The following is a 24042-nucleotide window of genomic DNA, read 5'->3' as shown; positions in this document are numbered from 1 at the left end:
TGGATTTAAGAAGCGATTTAAGGTGGGCCGGATCTACGAGTTTTTTCGTAGGCTCTGGTAATTCTAGTGTTAAATACTCGATAGTGTTTGTAGCAACTCGAATATACGTTGTAAAAACCAAACATTTTTAAGCTCACGATCATGGACAAATTTTTAATTGGACGCAAATGAGCATCGGATAATGGTGAAGCATCAACAACCGCAGAGAAGAGCATCGTTCCGAAGGTTAAATCAAAAAAATATTCTGAAGAGTACTTGAATTTTGGATTCACGAGAACCGAAGTAGCCGGCAAGGAGAGGCCCCTTTGTGTTACAGTAATCCCTCGCTATATCGCGCTTCGACTTTCGCGGCTTCACTCTATCGCGGATTTTATATGTAAGCATATCTAAATATATAATGCAGATTTTTCGCAGCTTCGCGGGAATTTGCGGTCAATGGATCTTTTTACTTCTGATACATGCTTCTTCAGTTGGTTTGCCCAGTTGATTTCATACAAGGGACGCTATTGGCGGATGGCTGAGAAGCTACCCAATCAGAGCACGCAGTTAAGTTCCTGTGTGCTGATTGGCTCAGCGACGGAGCACAGAATTCGATTCCGCTGCGTTAACCAGGAAGTCTCGTCTCACTCATTCAGCATCAACGTGCTCCTGCTACTGCAAAAATTTAATTTTTTTTTTCTAATATGAACTGTTATTGTTTTTTTGTGTCTGTCGTTTCTATGGGGGGGGGGTGACAATGAGTTAAGTTCCAATGGACCTTTTTCAAATGTTGACGAGCAAAAAGCAAAAAGTATCACTGAAAACCACCGAAAAACAAAAACAGCAAAAAAAAAACAGTATGAGGAAACTTCAAAGAAAGAAATTTTTTTTTACAATGTTTCTGTTTGGGGATCGTTGTGCACAACTGAGCTGCGACCACAGAACTAACTGCTCTGTGGATGATTCATCCAGGCATTTCAAGGTCTTTTGGGTACTTCGTAGTAACAAGATTTCTATAGACTCGTGTCATATGGGGAAACTGTCAGGACCATAAAAATACTTCACTGTAATGAAAATTTCGTTTTAAAGATATTCGTTGTAACGGAATTTTACGCATATTTGTTTCAAATTAAAACCATAAGGACTAAATTACAATGTACCTACATTATTGAAACAAATCAAATTGATGAAATTGAAGTAGAGATCTACAGCTGTACATTTGGGGCAGCTTAGCTATTAGCTAAACAAATGAGTCTGAAGGACTAAAAGGTCTCCTCTGCTTTTCTTATGAGTTCTTATGTACATAATAATTTTATGACTTTTATTTAATTATGCCTTTATTTTTACTTTAAAGACTCATTATTATATTTAATGTTGAGCTTTGGCATGTGATAATTTCATAAACAGTCTTTTTATTTTGTTCTTTCTATTATAATGGTTTAGTTTGACACAAATTGTATTCCATGAGTTCTAGGTGGAAGTGTGTGCCCTATGAAATAAATGTGTTTTAATGTAAATGATTTTGTTCTAGAGTTGTAATTGTATCCTAAAGCTTGAAAGTCGCCTTGGATAAACACGTCAGTCAAATACATATAATAAAGTCTGAGAAAAATATGAAAAATCCACCAAATACACACCCAGGATTGTGGAGTTGTGAGACACTAAAACACTGAATTGTGTGGTCCAGAAAGGGTCATATTCTCTAAAAGGACTCTTAAATTAATTGAAAGGCTACAACACACACATAAACTATTTTACCAAAGACAGTTCATCAAAGGACAATGTTTTGAAAAGTTTCATGAGTAATAAAAACAAGTGGTCTTTTTTAAAGTCAATACTGTACAAGGGATTCTTCATAAAGAAAACATTTTTATGTTCTTCTTTTCTAGGAAAAAACAGCTGTTTTTCCCTTCCATGCAAGGTCATCTCACATGTGGAACAATGGCGTTCCTGTTCTTCCAGCAGATGTGCAGTGAAAATTCTTCTCCACTCTAAGACCAGGTGGCACACAAGCCTCCCTCCTTTTTTTTCTGATGAAGTTTTCCCATTCGTTTCTTTTTTTTTAACATGCTTCATCTGGTTGTTTTCCAAAAACGCAAAGATTACACACGTGTTTTGTGAAATTTGTAGTAGAAGCACTGAGTATCATTCATCTGTTCAATGCAAAAATAGCCCTCTTACAGCCCAAGATGTTCTGTAATGTCATTTTTCTATATAGATATATAGACAGAATTGTTTTTCTTGAGTTGCTTGAACATACAGATAGAATAAATAGACATATCTGCTACACAATTTAACTCTGTCAGCTTCATCAGCCTTACAGCAATGTAAACAAGTGGATGTGTCCACTTCTGGCGTCTGTCTGAATCCTGAAATCGCTGTCACTCTCAAAATTCTTTTGTAATGGACGGAATCTTGGAGAACTCCCAAGAGGTGGAATTCAGGGCAAATCCAATTTGTGCTGGAGAAGAGCAGTCCCTGCCAGTTTTGTCAATCCTTCCTGTATTTCCATTCTGTTTTGTGATCCATAGTTATACCACGGAGATGGGAAGTTGGAAGTCACAATTGTGTCATATGTCATCTCCGTGCATTCGCGCTACCCGGCTGGGAATTGTAAATACAGACATCTTCATGGAAGCTGCTGCTGTTTGGCTGGTGTTTCAATAACAAACGCTAAGTAAGAGTTCTGTTGTCTGGATCGAAGAAGTGAAAGTGGCCGAAAGAATATAAATATCTTTGCTAGACACGACAACATATACTTTTTGTCTCTTTTTATTACCACAATTATTTTAACTTCACCTGTTTGTTGTCTAGTACAAATCTTGTAATCGATATTTAACCCACTTCCTGTTGTCCAAATGACTTGAAATTGTGCACACGTACTCACTTCCGATGACAATACATGAATCAATAATCAGTTTCACTAATTGATCAATTAATCCATGTTAACTAAGAAATAAAATTTCCATATGAAGAATAGTTCAAGATTTCACCAATAGATGGCGCTAGTAATGGATCGAAATATTAAAGGAAGTGTTAAACTATTGATTACAAAATTATACTAAAACAAACCCAAGACTAAAAAGTTGAAAATAATATCTATATAAAAAATACTTTTTAAAAACCGTGCTTATATTAAGTTAAAAAGTGTACTAAAAAGTAAAAAAATAAATCTCTCATACATCACTCGTAAAATAAAAGCATGGGAGCTTTTCATCAATCAACATTCAAAAAAATCCCACTTTTTATTTTACGAGTGATGTATGAGAGATTTATTTTTTTACTTTTTAGTACACTTTTTAACTTAATATAAGCATGGTTTTTAAAAAGTATTTTTTTATATATATATTATTTTCAACTTTTTAGTCTTGGGTTTGTTTTAGTATAATTTTGTAATCAATATTTTAACACTTTCTTTAATATTTCGATCTGTTACTAGTGCCATCTATTGGTGAAATCTTGAACTATTCTTCATATGGAAATTTCATTTCTTAATTAACATGGATTAATTGATCAATTAGTGAAACTGATTATTGATTCATGTATTGTCATCGGAAGTTAGTACGTGTGCACAATTTCAAGTCATTTGGACAACAGGAAGTGGGTTAAATATCCAGACAACAAACAGGTGAAGTTAAAATAAGCGTGGTAATAAAGAGACAAAAAAATATATGTTGTCATGTCTAGCAAAGATATTTATATTCTTTTGGCCACTTTAAATAATACTGTTTATTATTAACCAGAAAGTACGAAAACATAACTCCAGCTCTCGAGTCCATACTCTGGCTTCCAGTTAAGTTTAGAGCAGATTTTAAAATTCTCCTTTTAACATATTGAACCTTAAATGACCAAAGCCCTGCTTACTTATCTGAACTTATCATTAATTACAAACCCGAGTGCCCAATAAGATCTCAGGATCCCAGCCTGCTTGTGATTCAAGGATTAACAAAATAACAGTGGGAGTTCGAGCTTTTAGTTACAGGGCCCCTAAACTGTAGAATGGTCTCCCTGCTACAATAAGAGATGCCCCTTCAGTCTCAGCTTTTAAATCCCAGCTGAAGACTCACTACTTCAGTTTAGCACACCCTGCCTAGAGCTGTTGATTACCATACTGCATCTCTGTCGACAGTTATTAATGCTAAGATGTAAGTAATACGATATTTATGAACTGTTTCTAACACTCACCTATTCTGTTTCTCTTCTTGGTATCCTTGTGTGGCACTTGGTGCCCCTGCTCTACTGCCAAGTTGTCGGTCTGCCTATGGAAAAATCATCTTTGATAAAGGAGCACTGAAATCATTGAGTAGAAGGGTCCTTTTATTGGATTGGCTGACCCAGCAGCTGTAGAATGGCGAATAGTGGGGAGGTGGCTTTTTGGCTGACATCTCCAGGGCTCTGACTGTGTCTTACTTGTCTGACTCCTTTTCTGCAGTCTAGCTGTGATTCTACAATTAGCACGATGGACAAATAGTGTTATTTTCAATTTATGCTAATTAGTTTCTACTTTTTTAATGTGTTTGAACAAGTCTGCATCCTGATATGTGATAGTTCTGCATTTTCCCTTGAGGGTTGTCCCGGTGCTTCACACCTGCACTGGTGAACAGTACTGTGCAAGAACAAAGTCGCTTGCCCTATTGTATTGTATTTCTGAGGTTGCAATAGATTGGCCATCCCATTCTTTGCATTCTTGTGTTCTGTTTTGTGTGTTGTATTTACCACCATTTTTTGACTCCAATTGCATGCCCAACCTATCTGGAAGTGTGTGTGTGTGTGTGGGGGGGGGGGGTTAAGGGGGGGGGGTCTCTCTCTGAATTGCCCTCCTCAAGATCTCATCCATTTTTTTCCTACAAGTTTTTTTTGACTGTTTGTTCTTGTCTTCTAAGAGAGTCATGGCTGAAGGGCTGTCAAAAAATAGGGTCTGTTAAAGCCCATTGAGGCATTACTCCTGGGATTTTGGGCTAAGCAAGAAATAAATTGTTATTGTTGTTGTTAAATAAGAAAGGTCAGAATGTGTAGCCAGAATCCTGGTGAAAAGACAAAGCCATAGGTCATAAGCCAAAAGGGGTACACGTAACCGGAAAAAAGAAACTTGAGACATATATCAATCAAAGGGTAGAAAAATTGTCATTACAAGTAAAATCAAAAACTAACAATAGCAAATAATGCAAAGTTTCTTCCTTAAGGAATCAGGTCTTGAATAATTTAGATACACATGGAGACAGATTTTAAAATGTAACACTAGTGACATTATGACACGCAACCTTCCGGAAATGTTTCCAAGCCACAGTCCTGACCTAGCAATCAGTCTCCAACACACTAGGCATCCATAGAGAAAACCAGACAGCACTGCAAGAGAATGTGAGCCGTTTTAAACAATGGTAAAAAGACAAGTAAGAAAATTATGAATCATACGCAAACAGAAGCCAAGAAACATTACGAAAAAAAATAAAATTTATAAACCAGATTATGACAGTCGTGCAACATGACACTGTTGCACCCTGCCCCACCCTATAAAAAATCATGTGCACAGCACATGGTATCCAAAACTTCTCTAGTGAAGAAGTTAATTTTTCCTTGGTTAGGGAAAGGAATGTTTATTTTCAGTTAGGACATTTTTGCTGTTGTTTTCATTGCAATCTTCATTGCCATATTCACATGGGATAGTCTCGGTCCTTCTGCAACCTTATATTAAAATCTGTGTGTTTTGAAAACTAACAATGAATCAGTATCGATAAACCGACTCACATATAAGTCGGGTCTGAAAACCCGAAAAATCAATCATAAAATCAGACCCACACTTGTACGCCCATTCAAAAATATGACACTTAATTATTTTTTTTTTACATCTTCTTTCCTCTTCCAACCTCGCACCAGTTTCTCAGACACATCTAATTTTGTTGCAGTTACCAATTTCTTTCGCCACTTCAATGACGTTTAATTTAAAACCAGCTTCATATTTTCTTCTGATCGAGCGCTCCATCATAGATAAGAGATGCTCTTTCGAACGTTATTTATCTTGATTTATTTACTTATCTTCCTACAGCGTAAAGTCACAAGTAGACTGCAGAGCTTCCCGTGTACATATACAAAGTACCGTGAAGGCAAAAGTGCGACGTGCATACTTTCTCCGATGTAGAACCCTTGCAATCATCTGAGTTTTCCTCTGTTATAGTGCGTCTTTATGTGAATTCAGCAGTGTCAGATCGGGGGAAGCGTGAACACGACTGAAAAAAAAACAAAGCTAACCTTTACAAGTACCATAAATTTACACCGGCTGTTACAGACTCAAATCAAATGTATGTTTTTATTCTAAAATAGTAAGAATAAGAGTAACTCACTTCTCAAAACGGAGTTGTCCGGGGTCGAAACCATGAAGTTTTGCTTACCAATCAACAGTTGTTACCATTGTGCCACCAAAGCGATCGTATCCAAAGTGTGTCAATGTCGCACCCTAACGCGGGTTCTTTTTCTGCAGTTATATTCTTGAATAGAAGCGCACTTGTTCTGTTATATTTGTACCTTTTGTGAAAGAGTTTACTTGATATTTGGACTTAAGGCTTCACATATTATACACTTCATGTCTACATTTTGTCAATTATTACTAAAACTTGACAAACGTTTCTGTTTTAACGATGTATTTATATACCTGTAGATTGTTTTAGACACAGAACACATATGAAATGCATGTGTTGCAAATAACCATATAGTATTTATAAAAGGTGTCGTTTTGCTTGACTTCTCACTCTATACAACTCTAAGCAACTGACACGCAGGTAAACAGACTTGAGCTGAGAATACTGTGCTGCGGTGGGGGGATGTGATAGCAGGCTGCTTGCTGCTTATCGACACATTTACAAGACAAAAGTCGTGAAGGGATTTAAGGTGGGACGGATTTATGAGTTTTTTCGTAGGCTTTGGTAATTCTAATGTTAACTGAACATCACCGTCTTTCAACCAGTGTTATCACTGTTTGCGCTTTCAACAAATCCACAGAAGTAGATTGAACATGCTTAGCTTCAGGTGGAGGACCTCTTCTGAAGTGCATGTGGTATAGATTGTAACTCTGTTGTATTTTGTTTCTGAGCTCTTCACTTGTGCTAATCAAGTTGGTACCCTTGTCCTGTTCCATTTGTTCCCAAAGAGTCCCCCCATATGGATGTTACTTAATTATGTTGATCTCTTTTGTAAGTCACTTGGGATAAAGAGATCTGCTAAACAAATAAATGTTAATGTCTACATATATTCCCCCATATTTTGTATCAAATGAAGAATACCGAGAGATTTTGTATTTCTGTTTAGCATGAACAGGTATGACAATTTTGACCCACTTAAGTACAAAGAAAGGTGAAAGAATCTACAAGCATAGCTTGAGGTAGATCTAGAAATCACCAACAGAGGTTGCACCAGACTACTACACGCTATAAAATTCATCACTTCCAACTGCACCCAACAATGTCTGCGTCAGTGTCGGATGGCTATCACAATAAGTTGAGTGCAACTTGGAAACCTCAGATGTTTTTATTTCTTGTTTTATACCAGAATAGTTTGTTTTCTCTCACACTCTCTCTGCCTCTCATATGCAGGCCTTTAATATCATTAGCAGCCAAAAGGACCACAAAATTATTTTTAGTTACGTCTTCTTATGACTACAGTCTCGACCTCAACCCGGACACTAGTGACTTCCTATGCCACATAATTACAGATTACAAATATGGGATGTACATTTACTTCAGTTTCCAGACAGAAAAATTAAATTCCTGATTCCACAACACTAAAAAATGAAGGAAGCCATGGAAATTCATACACAAATGCCTTTGCCATGAAAGCTCCAGTGCTCATCAGAGCAATTTAGGTTAAAGGGCCATGCATTGATATAGCACATAGCAGGGATCTCCAACTCCAGTCCTGGAGGGCCGCAGTGGCTGCAGGTTTTCATTCTAACCCTTTTCTTAATTAGTGACCTGTTTTAGCTGCTAATTAACGTCTTTTGAATTAATTTTAATACCAGGTGTGGATCAGACACTAACAGACTACCCTGTCATGTGCAAGAAACAGAAAAATATTATATATTATATGAAAACTAGTAATGGCGTACTGCACAATATCGTGCAGTGAATACACTTGACTTATAGTTTTCATCCTCTTTCTCTGTACGTTTAACATTCGTTTGCTCAAAGGCTGATGAGCTTGCTGCTTCCTGAGCAGCTCTTCTTTTCTTCACCCTAGTGAACTTCTTCTTCTCTTCTTCCATTGGCATCTTTTAGCATTAAAACTGATTAAGTCAGTGTTTGTGTTGCAATTACTAAGCATGTTTTTCTTAATTTTCCACTTAAGCTGGCACTTAAGTGTTCAATCTGCCTCAAGAATGATTTAAGATATGAAGAGGTAGAGCAGGGGTCCTCGGTCATGGTCCTGGAGGGTTGCAGGTTTTTGCTCCAACCCAATTGCTTAATAAGAAGTAACACTTCTGCTTCACTTTAGTTGTCTCACTTGTTACGATTTTGAACTGTTATTGCTTATTTTAGTCTTAAACCGCTGTATTCTTATTTTATAATTGCTCCTAATTAGCAATAACATGCAAATGACAAAAGACACCAGCATTTCTCCATTTATCTTGTTACCATTTACACCTTTGTGTATTTATCAGGCATAAAAGAGTGAAGGACTGAGAATTACTCCTCCATTGTAGCCTTCAAATCATTTGGATGATATCCTTAGAAAGGGGAAGAAAATCCTGGATATAAGAATTACCTGACATGGCAGAGTTAAAGCACCAACAAGCTATGAAATTAAATTATTGGCAAGAATTGCTTTCTAATTAAGCAACCGGGTTAGAACAAAAACCTGCAGCCACTGCGGCCCTCTGTGACTGAGGACCCCTGAGGTACAGGAAGTGACAGCGAAGGTGGTAGGGATGCGAACGGCGCCCATACGCATGTGCCGCATGGCCACCCTGCTGGCCTCTGCCAAGAGCTGATTCTACAATAAAATAAAAATAAAAAGAGGAATAAAAACCATCCTAAAAAGCGGACAGTAGAGGTCACGTAGTATATGTGTACCAAGTTTCAAGTCAATAGGTCAAACGGTTTGCGAGCTACAGGTGATTAAAAATCCTGGACAGACAAACGGACAGCCACGGTAGCATATTATAGAAGAAGATTGTGCAAATACACTTCTACTGTCCTGATTGCAGCAACGGGCTGTGCATTGGTGACTGTTTCAGAACAATTCACATGAAGAAGATGTAACTAAATCTTCATCAGTGCAGCACTGGATACTACACAGAACTTTCCTATTGTATTTATGTTGGAATTACAACTTTCATTTATACAGAATAACATTTATTGTTGTTAAAAAAAAAATTCAACATTTTTGGTTTGTGTTTATGAGGGTTAAATGTAACACTAAGCCGATTAAATGCATTTTATCAGAATTTTACAGCTATAAGGATTGTAAGAGCCATTTTCCTAGTTCTATAAGATTCATCCATCCATCCATCCATTTTCCAACCCGCTGAATCCGAACACAGGGTCACGGGGGTCTGCTGGAGCCAATCCCAGCCAACACAGGGCACAAGACAGGAACCAATCCCGGGCAGGGTGCCAACCCACCGCAGGACACACACACCCCCACCCACACACCAAGCACACACTAGGGCCAATTTAGAATCGCCAATCCACCTAACCTGCATGTCTTTGGACTGTGGGAGGAAACCGGAGCGCCCGGAGGAAACCCACGCAGACACGGGAAGAACATGCAAACTCCACGCAGGTAGGACCCGGGAAGCGAACCCAGGTCCCCAGGTCTCCCAACTGCGAGGCAGCAGCGCTACCCACTGCACCACCGTGCCGCCCTATAAGATTCATGAATATTTTATTAGATGACAATGCATAATCTATGGGAAGTTCCTATAACCCCCGTAAACAGAATTTTATTGGTATATTCTTGCCATTTCTAACAGCTTTGAGTAAACATTATTCTTCAGTTAGTGACAGCCTTGCCATGAGTAAGGTGTGGAAAGCATAAGGTTTTAAACTGTGCCTGGGCACATGCATATGTGCAAACCAGCCAATGGGCCTTTTGAGTGTGTGAAGTAAATATGTAAGAAAACAGCACTTAATTTATGTACTGTGCCATATGTTTAAAGCGTACAGAAGAAGAAGCTAAGAATCTTTAAGTATATAATTTAAGAACCTTTAAGTAGAGAAGAAGAAGTAAAGAACCTTTAAGTACAGGAATAACTAAAGTTTCTCAAGAAAAGCTAAGTTTAGAGAAGATACATTTTTCCCTTTTTTTTTGCCTTTTATTCTACGTGTGTAACTATTTTTTCTTTTATTCTTGTGTGGATTATTTGCTTTTAACTTTCACTGAATATTTTTAAAATGAACTTTTGGACTTTGAGATTTCTTTTAGCACGCGTTTTACCTGTGCTTAACCACACCTTATATTCCGGCAGCTACAAGGATACTTAAAAGTTTGGAAGACTTTTTTTGCAGTGTATGTTTGGACTTTACTGAGTTTAAATGCTTTATAGAAAGGTTTTAATTTTTCCCGAATACTTGAATTTCCTATCACCATGAAAAGAACACATTTTTTTAAGAAGCTTCTCTATAGGAAGTATAATATTTAACTGGCAATCTTAAACAATTAACATCTACAGTGGTGTGAAAAAACTATTTGCCCCCTTCCTGATTTCTTATTCTTTTGCATGTTTGTCACACAAAATGTTTCTGATCATCAAACACATTTAACCATTAGTCAAATATAACACAAGTAAACACAAAATACAGTTTGTAAATGGTGGTTTTTATTATTTGGGTAGAAAAAAAAATCCAAACCTACATGGCCCTGTGTGAAAAAGTAATTGCCCCCTGAACCTAATAACTGGTTGGGCCACCCTTAGCAGCAATAACTGCAATCAAGCGTTTGCGATAACTTGCAATGAGTCTTTTACAGCGCTCTGGAGGAATTTTGACCCACTCATCTTTGCAAAATTGTTGTAATTCAGCTTTATTTGAGGGTTTTCTAGCATGAACCGCCTTTTTAAGGTCATGCCATAGCATCTCAATTGGATTCAGGTCAGGACTTTGACTAGGCCACTCCAAAGTCTTCATTTTGTTTTTCTTCAGCCATTCAGAGGTGGATTTGCTGGTGTGTTTTGGGTCATTGTCCTGTTGCAGCACCCAAGATCGCTTCAGCTTGAGTTGACGAACAGATGGCCGGACATTCTCCTTCAGGATTTTTTGGTAGACAGTAGAATTCATGGTTCCATCTATCACAGCAAGCCTTCCAGGTCCTGAAGCAGCAAAACAACCCCAGACCATCACACTACCACCACCATATTTTACTGTTGGTATGATGTTCTTTTTCTGAAATGCTGTGTTCCTTTTACGTCAGATGTAACGGGACATTTGCCTTCCAAAAAGTTCAACTTTTGACTCATCAGTCCACAAGGTATTTTCCCAAAAGTCTTGGCAATCATTGAGATTGTTTTTTAGCAAAATTGAGACGAGCCCTAATGTTCTTTTTGCTTAACAGTGGTTTGCGTCTTGGAAATCTGCCATGCAGGCCGTTTTTGCCCAGTCTCTCTCTTATGGTGGAGTCGTGAACACTGACCTTAATTGAGGCAAGTGAGGCCTGCAGTTCTTTAGACGTTGTCCAGGGGTCTTTTGTGACCTCTCGGATGAGTCGTCTCTGCGCTCTTGGGGTAATTTTGGTCGGCTGGCCACTCCTGGGAAGGTTCACCACTGTTCCATGTTTTTGCCATTTGTGGATAATGGCTCTCACTGTGGTTCACTGGAGTCCCAAAGCTTTAGTAATGGCTTTAAAACCTTTACCAGACTGATAGCTCTCAATTACTTCTGTTCTCATTTGTTCCTGAATTTCTTTGGATCTTGGCATGATGTCTAGCTTTTGAGGTGCTTTTGGTCTACTTCTCTGTGTCAGGCAGCTCCTATTTAAGTGATTTCTTGATTGAAACAGGTGTGGCAGTAATCAGGCCTGGGGGTGGCTACAGAAATTGAACTCAGGTGTGATACACCACAGTTAGGTTATTTTTTAACAAGGGGGCAATTACTTTTTCACACAGGGCCATGTAGGTTTGGATTTTTTTTCTCCCTAAATAATAAACACCATCATTTAAATACTGCATTTTGTGTTTACTTGTGTTATATTTGACTAATGGTTAAATGTGTTTGATGATCAGAAACATTTTGTGTGACAAACATGCAAAAGAATAAGAAATCAGGAAGGGGGCAAATAGTTTTTCACACCACTGTATAATGATTTGATGATGCACCAGTTTATTGCCAAAAGATTGCAACAGATGGTTCTTGCTCAAAATATGTGACGGGCAAACCACCATATTACTTACTGATTGCTCACTAATTTTTTGGTTTATGGGAATCATGAGAAGTCAAACAAAATATCACCTTTTATTGGCTAACTGAACAGATTACAATATGCAGGCTTTCAAGGCAGCTAAGGCCCCTTCTTCAGGCAAGATGTAATCAATGGGATTTACGAGAGAAAAAAATTAAAGATGCTCACACACGCATCCTAATCCCAATCCAGGTGGTTTGTCGTATGGTGGGTGCAGCAACGCGCTATGAGCGCAGGCTCCCAACCTCACCTCATACACGCAGTGCACTTCTAGGTATTTGCATCTACCACTAAAACAGATTAAGCAAACTCTGAAATCCTACTTTCTTAGACCTGTTCTAGTGCAGTCTGCAGATAAAAAGAGTGCCATTTCTGGATATGAAAAATGCAGGACGTTCATGTGGGCTGTAAATATGAGATAAATAAATCCGCGATTTGCTACATTAATAAGTAAGAAAAAGTAATGAAAAGCTGTGAAGTGATGAAAACACACAATTAAAACTGTCACAAGCAATTAGAGTACACTCAGACACAATGAAAATACACGAATCCCACATGGCCAGGAATCAGAACACTTATGACTACTGTGTATCTTCTTCTTCCACTTTATCTTCAAATGGGGTCAATGATCTTGATCAGCCTTCTCCAAACAGCTCGGTCCTGCACCTCTTCCCCACTAAAGCCCTTTTACTTCAAATGTTTTGTATGAGCATAGAAAAATGCAATCAAACCAGCTGCAAGTTCATTGGAGGCATCTTTGGGGTTCAAAGACCACTCCAAGCTGAGAATGGGGTGCCTCCACTATCCACTTCTCAATTTTTTCTTCTGCAGTTCAGAGGCTTACTGGCCAGCGGACATGTGGCTCAGTTTTGCTGCCACCTAGAAGCTCCACTACTTCTGAGTCGGCGATATATACTGTAAATCGAGCTATTGCAAGTCAGCATTTATTCTGGAACCAGCACATGAAGAGGACTGAGAACTTCTCCTGCTACTCAAATTTTTGCTATGGCTAATGCCAGTTTTGCGCCCACAAGTTTTATTTACTTTCCTCTTTTTCTACACCTCAATTAAATGGGGCTACCGGCTAGTACCCCCGTTTGCCTAACCTTCTTTTGAACTGTTACACCAGTCACCATATTGATATACACACACATACATGCATTTCGATATATAAGACAAGGAAGAAGTTCTAACCTTTTTAGTTTTTACTGTTGATGCACAGCAATCTCCACCATCATACTTACAGAACGCTCGATTGTTCACCGCATCGCAGTAGTTATCACCACTGAAAGGCTGGAAGGAAAATAAAACAAAGAATTCCTATGAGTCACGTGAAACGTTTTACTCCCGCTCATAAGTGTAAACATGAATCAGCCAGACTTTATTTTATATGGTGCCTATTCAAGAAGTAATATATAACAATGCATTGTATAATGCATCTAAAAGTTCAATTCAAAGTTAACTGAGGACATACAAGATTGAATACATATTAGGTCTTATAAATACATAAAACATAATTTAGTACATATTAAATCACAAGGTAGAAAACTGTGAAGAACTCAAACATAAGAAAGGGAGCAGGCTGAAGAGAACTGTCCCTCTTTGGTCATGCAACTAGATGCAATGAGGACATAAAGAGAGCTAAGAAGGAGAATGAGCGGAACAACTTCATCTACAATTTGTGAGGAAACTCCAGTGCCTCAGGCTGTTAACGTATTCATTTAAGCGACCCCCACAACTCACCCTGGTTATTTTTGCTTTGCGCCCCTCACCACCATAACCTATCGTATGTTGGAGGAGCAAAAGCTTTAGATTTGTCAGAAATTTCAATCTCCGGCTTTCAACGGATCTTGATATTTTAGGGTCCCCTGATACCAAAAATATTGATATCTCGATGAAAAGTGTGTGTCTGTGTGTCACAGTTTCTTGAGGATGGTCTAGAGTAGAGAAGGGAAAATGATACCGAAGCATTGAAGCTTGTGTTCAGTGCAGGATTTACGTATAAGCTACACAAGCTATAGCTTAGGGCCCCCGCCTTCTTGGGGGCCCCCAAAACAAATTGTCCGAGTGAGCAATTGTCATATATACTTAAATATACTACAGCATTATTTGTCCCAATCAGGCCCGGCCTTAGGCATAGGCGAAGTAGGCGACTGCCTAGGGCCCCGGCTCGACTCCTTGGTCTAATTTTCACGCATTTCACAGAGCTTCCAGGGGGGCTCCTGGACCCCCCTTTCGCCTAGGGCCCCATAATACCTAAGACCGGGCCTGCTTGTGTTAGTCAATCTGAGGCATAGTGAGTCGATTCACTGTGTCACTGCTGTCACGCTGTCAGTGCTTTATTGGTTTGACAGCATTTCGTTGGTTTGACAGCTTTGGCGGTAAATGAACAGGTAGCCTATATAAAATGCATCATTCTCATTCAACAATGTTGGGTTGTGAGGAGAGAGAGACTTGAAGAGCTTTGGTGACTGATGGTGACTAACAGCAGAAAAAAAGCATGGAAAAGTTAAATAGTATAAATGGACAAGGACCTTAGCAGAATAAAATGAACACAGACGTTTCTGACCTTTTACTGGTGACATGAGACTGAAACAGTGCTGTTTCACATGCGCTCTTGCGAGCTTGTCTTGACCTCAGTTAACCACCAGATGTCACTGTTCATACTGGAGCTGAGGCTTCAAAGCTTCAAAACTTTTTCGGCACAAATAGAAATAAATCCTCAAAGCTTCATGAGGCTTCATTTTCCCATCGCTAGTCTAGAGCTAAAAAATACCAAACTCGAAACTTAAGCCTGTTCTGAGATGACGATGTGCTGATTGGTTTTTGAGCCAAATCGTACAAGAGAAAGAAGCACTTTAGAGCAGGGGTCCCCAAACTCAGTTCCAGACACCCCTTGTGGCTGCAGGTTTTTTGTTCCAACCAACTTCTGTTTTTTAATTGGACTCCTAGCCCAATTAAGTGAGCTGTTAATTTCCCAGTTTCTGTGTTTTGGAGTCAATGGAGAAAGAAATAAAACTAAGTTTGGTAAATTTTTATTAAAATGTACTAAGCACTTATAAAGGGATAGTTTTTTTTTAACCTATTTAACAATTTTTTAGCCTTTCATTTTGCTTGTCCAGGTGATCTTTAATAAAGTATCTATCTATCTATCTATCTATCTACAGTGGTGTGAAAAACTATTTGCCCCCTTCCTGATTTCTTATTCTTTTGCATGTTTGTCACACAAAATGTTTCTGATCATCAAACACATTTAACCATTAGTCAAATATAACACAAGTAAACACAAAATGCAGTTTGTAAATGGTGGTTTTTATTATTTAGGGAGAAAAAAAAATCCAAACCTACATGGCCCTGTGTGAAAAAGTAATTGCCCCCTGAACCTAATAACTGGTTGGGCCACCCTTAGCAGCAATAACTGCAATCAAGCGTTTGCGATAACTTGCAATGAGTCTTTTACAGCACTCTGGAGGAATTTTGGCCCACTCATCTTTGCAAAATTGTTGTAATTCAGCTTTATTTGAGGGTTTTCTAGCATGAACCGCCTTTTTAAGGTCATGCCATAGCATCTCAATTGGATTCAGGTCAGGACTTTGACTAGGCCACTCCAAAGTCTTCATTTTGTTTTTCTTCAGCCATTCAGAGGTGGATTTGCTGGTGTGTTTTGGGTCATTGTCCTGTTGCAGCACCCAAGATCGCTTCAGCTTGAGTTGACGAACAGATGGCCGGACATTCTCCTTCAGGATTTTTTGGTAGACAGTAGAATTCATGGTTCCATCTATCACAGCAAGCCTTCCAGGTCCTGAAGCAGCAAAACAACCCCAGACCATCACACTACCACCACCATATTTTACTGTTGGTATGATGTTCTTTTTCTGAAATGCTGTGTTCCTTTTACGCCAGATGTAACGGGACATTTGCCTCTAAAAAGTTCAACTTTTGACTCATCAGTCCACAAGGTATTTTCCCAAAAGTCTTGGCAATCATTGAGATGTTTCTTAGCAAAATTGAGACGAGCCCTAATGTTCTTTTTGCTTAACAGTGGTTTGCGTCTTGGAAATCTGCCATGCAGGCCGTTTTTGCCCAGTCTCTTTCTTATGGTGGAGTCGTGAACACTGACCTTAATTGAGGCAAGTGAGGCCTGCAGTTCTTTAGACGTTGTCCTGGGGTCTTTTGTGACCTCACGGATGAGTCGTCTCTGCGCTCTTGGGGTAATTTTGGTCGGCCGGCCACTCCTGGGAAGGTTCACCACTGTTCCATGTTTTTGCCATTTGTGGATAATGGCTCTCACTGTGGTTCGCTGGAGTCACAAAGCTTTAGAAATGGCTTTATAACCTTTACCAGACTGATAGATCTCAATTACTTCTGTTCTCATTTGTTCCTGAATTTCTTTGGATCTTGGCATGATGTCTAGCTTTTGAGGTGCTTTTGGTCTACTTCTCTGTGTCAGGCAGCTCCTATTTAAGTGATTTCTTGATTGAAACAGGTGTGGCAGTAATCAGGCCTGGGGGTGGCTACGGAAATTGAACTCAGGTGTGATACACCACAGTTAGGTTATTTTTTAACAAGGGGGCAATTACTTTTTCACACAGGGCCATGTAGGTTTGGATTTTTTTTCTTCCCAAAATAATAAAAACCATCATTTAAAAACTGCATTTTGTGTTTACTTGTGTTATATTTGACTAATGGTTAAATGTGTTTGATGATCAGAAACATTTTGTGTGACAAACATGCAAAAGAATAAAAAATCAGGAAGGGGGCAAATAGTTTTTCACACCACTGTATCTATCTATCTATCTATCTATCTATCTATCTATCTATCTATCTATCTATCTATCTATCTATCTATCTATCTATCTATCTATCTATCTATCTCAGGGTTGGGCAAAGTCATTCCTGGAGGGCCGCAGTGGCTGCAGGTTTTTGTACCAACCCAATTGCTTAATAAAAAGCACTTATTGCTCAAGTAACACTATTGCTTCACTTTAGTTGTCTCGCTTGCTAAGATTTTGAACCCTTATTGCTTTTTTTAGTCTAAAGCAGCTGTATTCTTGGTTTTTAATTGTTCCTTATTAGCAATAAGATGCTAATGACAAAAGAAACCAGCATTTCTCCATTTAACTTGTTTTCATTTACACCTGTGTGTATTTATTGTGCACTGTTTGGTTTAATTAAATACTTGGAAGGAAAGTGAAGACACGAAAGTGAAACACTGAAAATTACTCATCTGTTTTAGACTTCAGATCATTTGGATGATATCCTTAGAAAGGAAAAAAAATGTAGGATATGAGAATGGCCTGACATGGCAGCGTTAAAGCACTAACAAGCTGTGAAATTGAATAATTGACAAGGATTGTTTTCTGATTAAGCAACTGGGTTTGAACAAAAACCTGTAGCCACTGTGGCCCTACAGGAATGACTTTGCCCACCCCTGATCTATCTGATTGTTTAATTTATTATCTACTAATTAGTGGGTCTGACGCTAAAGTTATTGCAGCCTTTCATCATTCAGTGTTGTTTACCTGGCTGTCAGCTCTGTTTGTTTTTATTATCATTATTAGGATACAATGAACGGTGCAAGCTGCACAAAAAAAAATAACGAAACAATAGGACAACAATAAAAGAGAGGTAAGTGTTTAAAGCAAAATTAGAAATCTTTCTAAATGTCTTATAAATGTAAAAATCATACTGTTGTGCTTTACTAAAGGCAGAGTAAAAGAAGAGAATAACTCCGGTCCTGCAGGGCTGTTGTGGCTGCAAGTTTTCACTCTAACCCCTTTCTTAATTAGTGTCTTATTTTTGCTGCTAATTTACTTCTTTTGAATTAATTTTAATTGACTTCTTCTTGAAGACTCAGACCCCTCAATTCTTTCTTTATCCTTAATTAACAGCAAAAAACAATAATGAGATATAAAACATGAGCAGCAAACTGTGTCCATCATATAATATCTGAAAATAAAGAAAGATGAAAGTCTCAGGATTGCTGATCTGCTCAGGTCCCCAAAACATTCTAACAGCGCTCTTAGAAAAGAGAAAATTAACAATTTTGAAATTGTCTGCTATTGCTCAATGAGACCAGCAACAAGCCGTGGAATTAAAGAACGGGTTTAATTAACAACAAGACTTGGCACCTAATTAAACAACTGGTTGGAGTTTGCAGCCCTGACGTAGTTGTTGGCTCACTCAGGTCACATTTCATTTCTGTTTGGGTGCCATTTGAATGAATGAAGCAATGAAGAGGAACGATCAAAGGAACGATCAGGGGGAACAAATCTTAAAAAACAACTCAATTAAAGGAAAAGGAGTTAATTAGCTGGTCACCAATTAAGAATAGGGTTAGAATGAAAACCTGCAGCCACTGTGGCCATCCAGGACTGGAGTTTGAGACTACTGATCTAAATAAATGAGATCAATTATTATCACTAATTATGAATTTAGCTGGAATAAAAACCTGCAGTCACAGTGGGTCCTCAGGACCGAATTTGGGAACCACTGCACTAGAGGAGCCCTCAAATACCGTAATTCTGCAATTAATTATGAATTCTTCTCATCAATTACTATTGTAATGACCGATTTATAAATCAGAAAGATCAGCATCAGAACGTTAAATAATTACTGAAATGTTATAGAATAGTTTGGATAACTTGGTTCCTAGGGCGCAAATCCTACTGACGCTCACGTCTGAATTATTTTGACTTTGAGTCTGTTATTTTTGCTATCTTAAAGGACCCACTCCTGCGTCTTGTGTCAATCCTTACCTCACAACCTTTGATGCACTGAATCTCTTCTGGATGAGGATGCCACTTGAGTCCCATTGTGCAGACAATGCTCTATAAAGAGAGGTGAAAAGAAAAGAACAGCAGTGAAATGAGATATGAAGACAGCTCAAGGTAACACAGTATTATTTACACAGTGTGCATGCATAAAGTTGTATTTTTAAACAATCTCTAAAGTAAAATTAAAGGTCTGCTTCTCGGTTACTATTAACAACAACAGGAAAAAGCCAAGCAAAATGACACCTTTTATTGGCTAACTAGAAAGATTACAATATGCAAGCTTTCGAGGCAACTCAGGCCCCTTCTTCAGGCAAGATGTAAGGGCCTGAGTTGCCTCGAAAGCTTGCATATTGTAATCTTTCTAGTTAGCCAATAAAAGGTGTCATTTTGCTTGGCTTTTCTCTACATTCATAATGGCTAACACGGTACAACACCCTAGTACTACAACAACAGGAATGAAGGGTTAGTGTCGCTGTTCTCATTCAGCCTTCCCTTTATGCCAAATACTGTATATATGAACCCTGCTCGCAGGTTCAAATCACCTTTTTATATTGCAGCACCCGAAACTGAATAGAAAATAAAATAAAATTTAAAAAAAGAGCAATAGGCATCACTTGGTGTGACTAAAGGGTTGCACACGGTTGAAAGAGGGGGAACAAAAACAGGCTGATTGAAAACAGGCGAGCTGAACTGAGTAACATGCTATTAACCTGCGGGGTATGAAATCTTCTTGATGTTTGGTTGTTTTGGTGTTAAATACATAGAAACTGCAAGAGAGGCCATAAGAAGGATTTTGAAAAGTGGCAATCTTAAAGTGAGTCAGGAAATGATTAATAGGAGGTACTGTGTCAAAGGTGTGATCAATAACATAAATCTGAAAAGGTACTGCAGGTTTACTCTACACTATGTTATCAATTAGAAGTATTAGAAAATTAGCACGGAATGGGCTATACAGGGCTACCATGTAAACTGCACATTTAGTGAGACCACAAAAAAAATCAGAAAACTGTTAATATGATTGCATAAAAGTCTGTAGAGTTGGTACGAAAAACATAAAAACATCCAGTGAGTGGCACTTCTGTGGACAGAAATGTCTCTTTTTGTTATCAAATTTTTATTGGCCAAAATAAGACAAGTTAATGTGCCATTGAAATGCACAATAAAGCATGTGGCCAAAAAAAAAAAGAAAATAATGGAATATACCAATATAATAAGCAGAAACAATAATAATGAAAAGCTCCCCCTAACCAGTGCCCACCCTTCCCCACACCATATCCACCCAACTGCCATGAAATGCAGCACAGAACTTGCTCTTTAATGCTTGACCCAGGAGTATTTCTGGTGGCAGAACATACACAAGAAAAGTTTTAAAAATCCAGATAATTTTGACATAGAGGACTACCGGAACATTACAGCAGGAGATCAAAAAAAAAGCATTTGGAAAATCAAAAGAGAAACCGAAACAAAAACTGCTAGTGAAGCCAAACAAACAGCAAGCAATATTTTTTTGTACTACTCCAGAAGAAACCTTAGGGACATGAATGGAAAAATCGTTGAAAATGAGAAGAAAATGAAAAATGAACTAAACAAATATTTCACCCAAAAATTTGTAAAGGAAGAAACAAGTGTAACGCCTCATGCAGAAGTAAATACCTACTCTGAGTCAATAGATTTTAAAATAGAAGAATCAGATGTGCTTCAAGCCCCCGATACATCGAAGAACTAATAAAACCCCTGGACCTGATGGGATCTTACCAACTGTACTGAAACAAATGAAAGACATCATCGAGAAATCCTTATTAGGCATGTTTGAGCAGTCGCTTGAGAAAGGACCTGACGACTGGAAGGATGCAAATGTGACCTCCGTCTTCAAGAATGGGACACAAAATGGATCCTGGTAAATACAGGCCAATAAATCTTACCTCTGTGCCATGCAGAATTATGGAAATTACCTAAATGAATATTCCATATTGCATGGTTTTTTGAGAGAAGCAACTAACCAGTTGACAAACACAAAGCATAAAACATAATTTGTTTAGAATAATCCGACACTGAAGATTAATTCTGAAACTATAAACTGTAGACATCAGAGGTGACCTACAAACCTGGAACTCAAGCTGGTTAACTGGTAGGAGACAAAGAGTACAAGGGAGAAGGGAGTGAGGTCATCAGTGTAGTCCCTCAGGGGTTGGTCCTTTTTCTGATTTATATTAATGACACTGATTCTGGTGTAGTAAGTAAACTTGTGAAATTTGGAGAAGACACTATAACTGGAGGGATAGCAGACACTGAGGAGGCAGCAAACAGAATTCAAAAAGACCCTGGACAAACTTCAGAACTGGACAAAAACTTGGAAAATGTGGTTTAGCACAGTACAGAGTGCTACACGTGAGCCAAAGAAATGTCAATTAAAAATTCAAGATGGAAGGCACTGAAGACACAGGAATCAACCTCTAAAAAAGATTTAGGGGTATACTTTGACCCAACATTTTCATCATATGTTCAATGTACAGAAGCAATTAAAATGCAAATAAAAGGTTTGCTTATATAATAAAACCTGCTGAATTTAAGTCAAGGGACATTATGCTCAGACTATATAATGCACTAGTGAGACCACATTGGGAGTACTGTGTGGGCAAGAAAGACACAGCAGCACTTGAAGCTGTGCAAAGGAGAGCAACCAAGTACATCATGGGGCATATCCTATTCTGACAGACTCAGGGACTTAAATCAGTTTAGTCTCGAGCGGAGGAGACTACGTGGAGACCTAATCCCCAGGTATTTAAAATCCTCCAAGGCACTGATAAAGGAGATCCAGCAACATTTTATCAGCGTAAGAATGAATCAAGTACTCAAGGACATCAACAGAAATGAAAGGAAAGTGCATTTAAGACTGAAGCCAGGAAACACCTCTTTACGTAAAGAGTTGTGAGACTCTGGAACAAACTACCGAGACATGGAGTGGAAGCATAAACCTGGACAACCAGTAAGAAGTATCTGGATGAGATATTGGGACATCTTAGCTGTTAGTTAAACAAATTAACCTGATCGACTGAATGGTCTCCTCTTGTTTGTCAAATTTCTGATGTTCTTATGTTGTAACATTGCACACAGGAAACACTTCCATGTCAGGCCAAACCTCCACAAAACAAGGGCATCCTCTCCCAGCAGCATCTTTTGGTGGTAAACTCAAGGACCCCAACATGGCTGCCCTCTAGAACTACAACTCCCATGAAGTCAACACTGTCCAAACCAGAGCCATACCAGAGAAACACTGCCCCCTTTCACACAAGGGAATACCTGGTGTCCCCCTCTGTCCATCCTTTATCACTCAATCAAGGTGGGAAGCAGCACTCATCACGACCAGACAGGTAGACATCCCATGTGTCCCTTCCATGGTGACCTCCCATGTAGGGCAGTGACCACCCATCCGTACATGTAGTCTCTCCATAATGATGGTTCCTGTTAAGGAAACACCGTCCATCCTGGCCGTGAGGCCAGTCTGTCCACATCATCCACCACAACGTATGTATGAAAATATCATGATAACATATTTTTATTTCAGTTTGCATGATGCTTATTTTATTCTCAAAATAAAACAAAAAAATTACAAGAGGGTATCTGTTGTCACAGATGATCGGGATCCTTACCGGGCCAGGACACCTCTTCGCTGGAAGGATCAGGAGAGCAAGCCTGATCAGGGCATTACCTCCCCAGGGATGCTAGATGGCAGCCCCCATGGGTTGCAGCGGTGCCTTGGACTCTCGCAGGGCTTCATGTGCCCTGTTGGGATCCGGAAGTGCCACCAGGGGCCACTGCAGCTGTTCCTGAGCCCGTGTGGGCGGTTCTTCCACCATAACCAGAAGTGCTGGCGGAAGTGGGGCAACAAGCACCTGTAACACTTCCGGGTGCCTTATATAAGGGTGCTAACAGAGACTGCTCGGTGAGCCAGAGTTGGGAGGAGGGGTCGAGGAGAAAGACAATAGAGAAGGAAAGTATTGTGAAGTGGAGTGTTCTGTTTACTGGGACTGTGTTGTGCCTGTAGGAAATGGGGGAAGGCGTTGCCCACAGGTGAAGAAAAGAAAATAAAAACCTTTGTGTTTTTATAAGTGTGCCTCATGCATCTGTCTGTATCGGGCTGAGTGGCTGCTACGCCCTCTAGAGTTGCCACACTGTCAAAGCGGAGTCAATTATTTTATCTTTTATGTTAAAATATGAATCTTTACAGAGAAGTCTGGCAAGAGCAATATCTCTCTTCAAGTCCAAATCAGTTTATAGATGAAGGATTTTTTTTTCACTTGGTAGGACTTGGAGCAACTGAGTTCATAAATAACTTGTTTTGTAATCATCCCATTACAATGAAATGTTAAATATAATTTAGTTGTGGGTTTAGCTTGAAAGAGACAAAAAGGATAAGCAAATGCCGGTGGCCTGGAAAAAAAAAACATTAAACAAAAAAATTACATATACTGTATATGTGTATGTGTGTGTGCGTGTGTGTGTGTGTGTGTGTTTTTTCCGAAATAGACTAGACTGCATACCAGTCATTCTGACTAAAATGCCTTGAGTTCCTGAATAATATCCCACTTTCTTTGTCCAAAGGAGCAGACAGAGATCCTCAGAAGCATATATCCTGGTTAGCTATCGTGTAGTCAAAATCTTTTTCTTTTCTACAGCTCAGACATGCAAGGCTTGTATTTTGACAACAAGTAGCTGGAGATCTCTGAGATTTATTTTCATTTGTATCTGAACATTATATATTTATGTTTTTCTTTGAAAATATTCCTTTGTGGTGGCCTTGACATCATCACATTCCAATAGTGTGTTGCTCTTTTCCATGTGCAGCCATGTTGACGGTAGGAACAGCATCCATTGTTGGTCTTGTGCTTCTGGCTCTTTTGCTGTA

The 24042-nt window shown here is 38.8% G+C and overlaps 1 protein-coding gene across 2 annotated transcripts in view; it reads right to left on the bottom strand.

Moving 5' to 3' along the window:
- The window catches only part of pappaa (pregnancy-associated plasma protein A, pappalysin 1a), an 803024-nt gene that overhangs the window by 87013 nt on the left and 691969 nt on the right, over window positions 1–24042 (bottom strand). For both annotated transcript variants that reach the window (XR_007935844.1, XM_028809181.2), the window contains exons 20-21: window positions 19119–19190; window positions 13555–13653 (exon numbers count right to left, since the gene is read on the bottom strand). Coding sequence is in view for 1 of the 2 variants with exons in the window: in XM_028809181.2 (XP_028665014.2) it covers window positions 13555–13653; window positions 19119–19190 (171 nt within the window). In the remaining variant the exon portion in view is untranslated. The remainder of the gene's footprint in view (window positions 1–13554; window positions 13654–19118; window positions 19191–24042) is intronic.

This window comes from Erpetoichthys calabaricus, chromosome 9 (genome assembly GCF_900747795.2).
Source record: "Erpetoichthys calabaricus chromosome 9, fErpCal1.3, whole genome shotgun sequence".
Lineage (NCBI taxonomy): Eukaryota > Metazoa > Chordata > Cladistia > Polypteriformes > Polypteridae > Erpetoichthys > Erpetoichthys calabaricus.
This window is presented reverse-complemented; position numbering and strand designations above follow the sequence as displayed.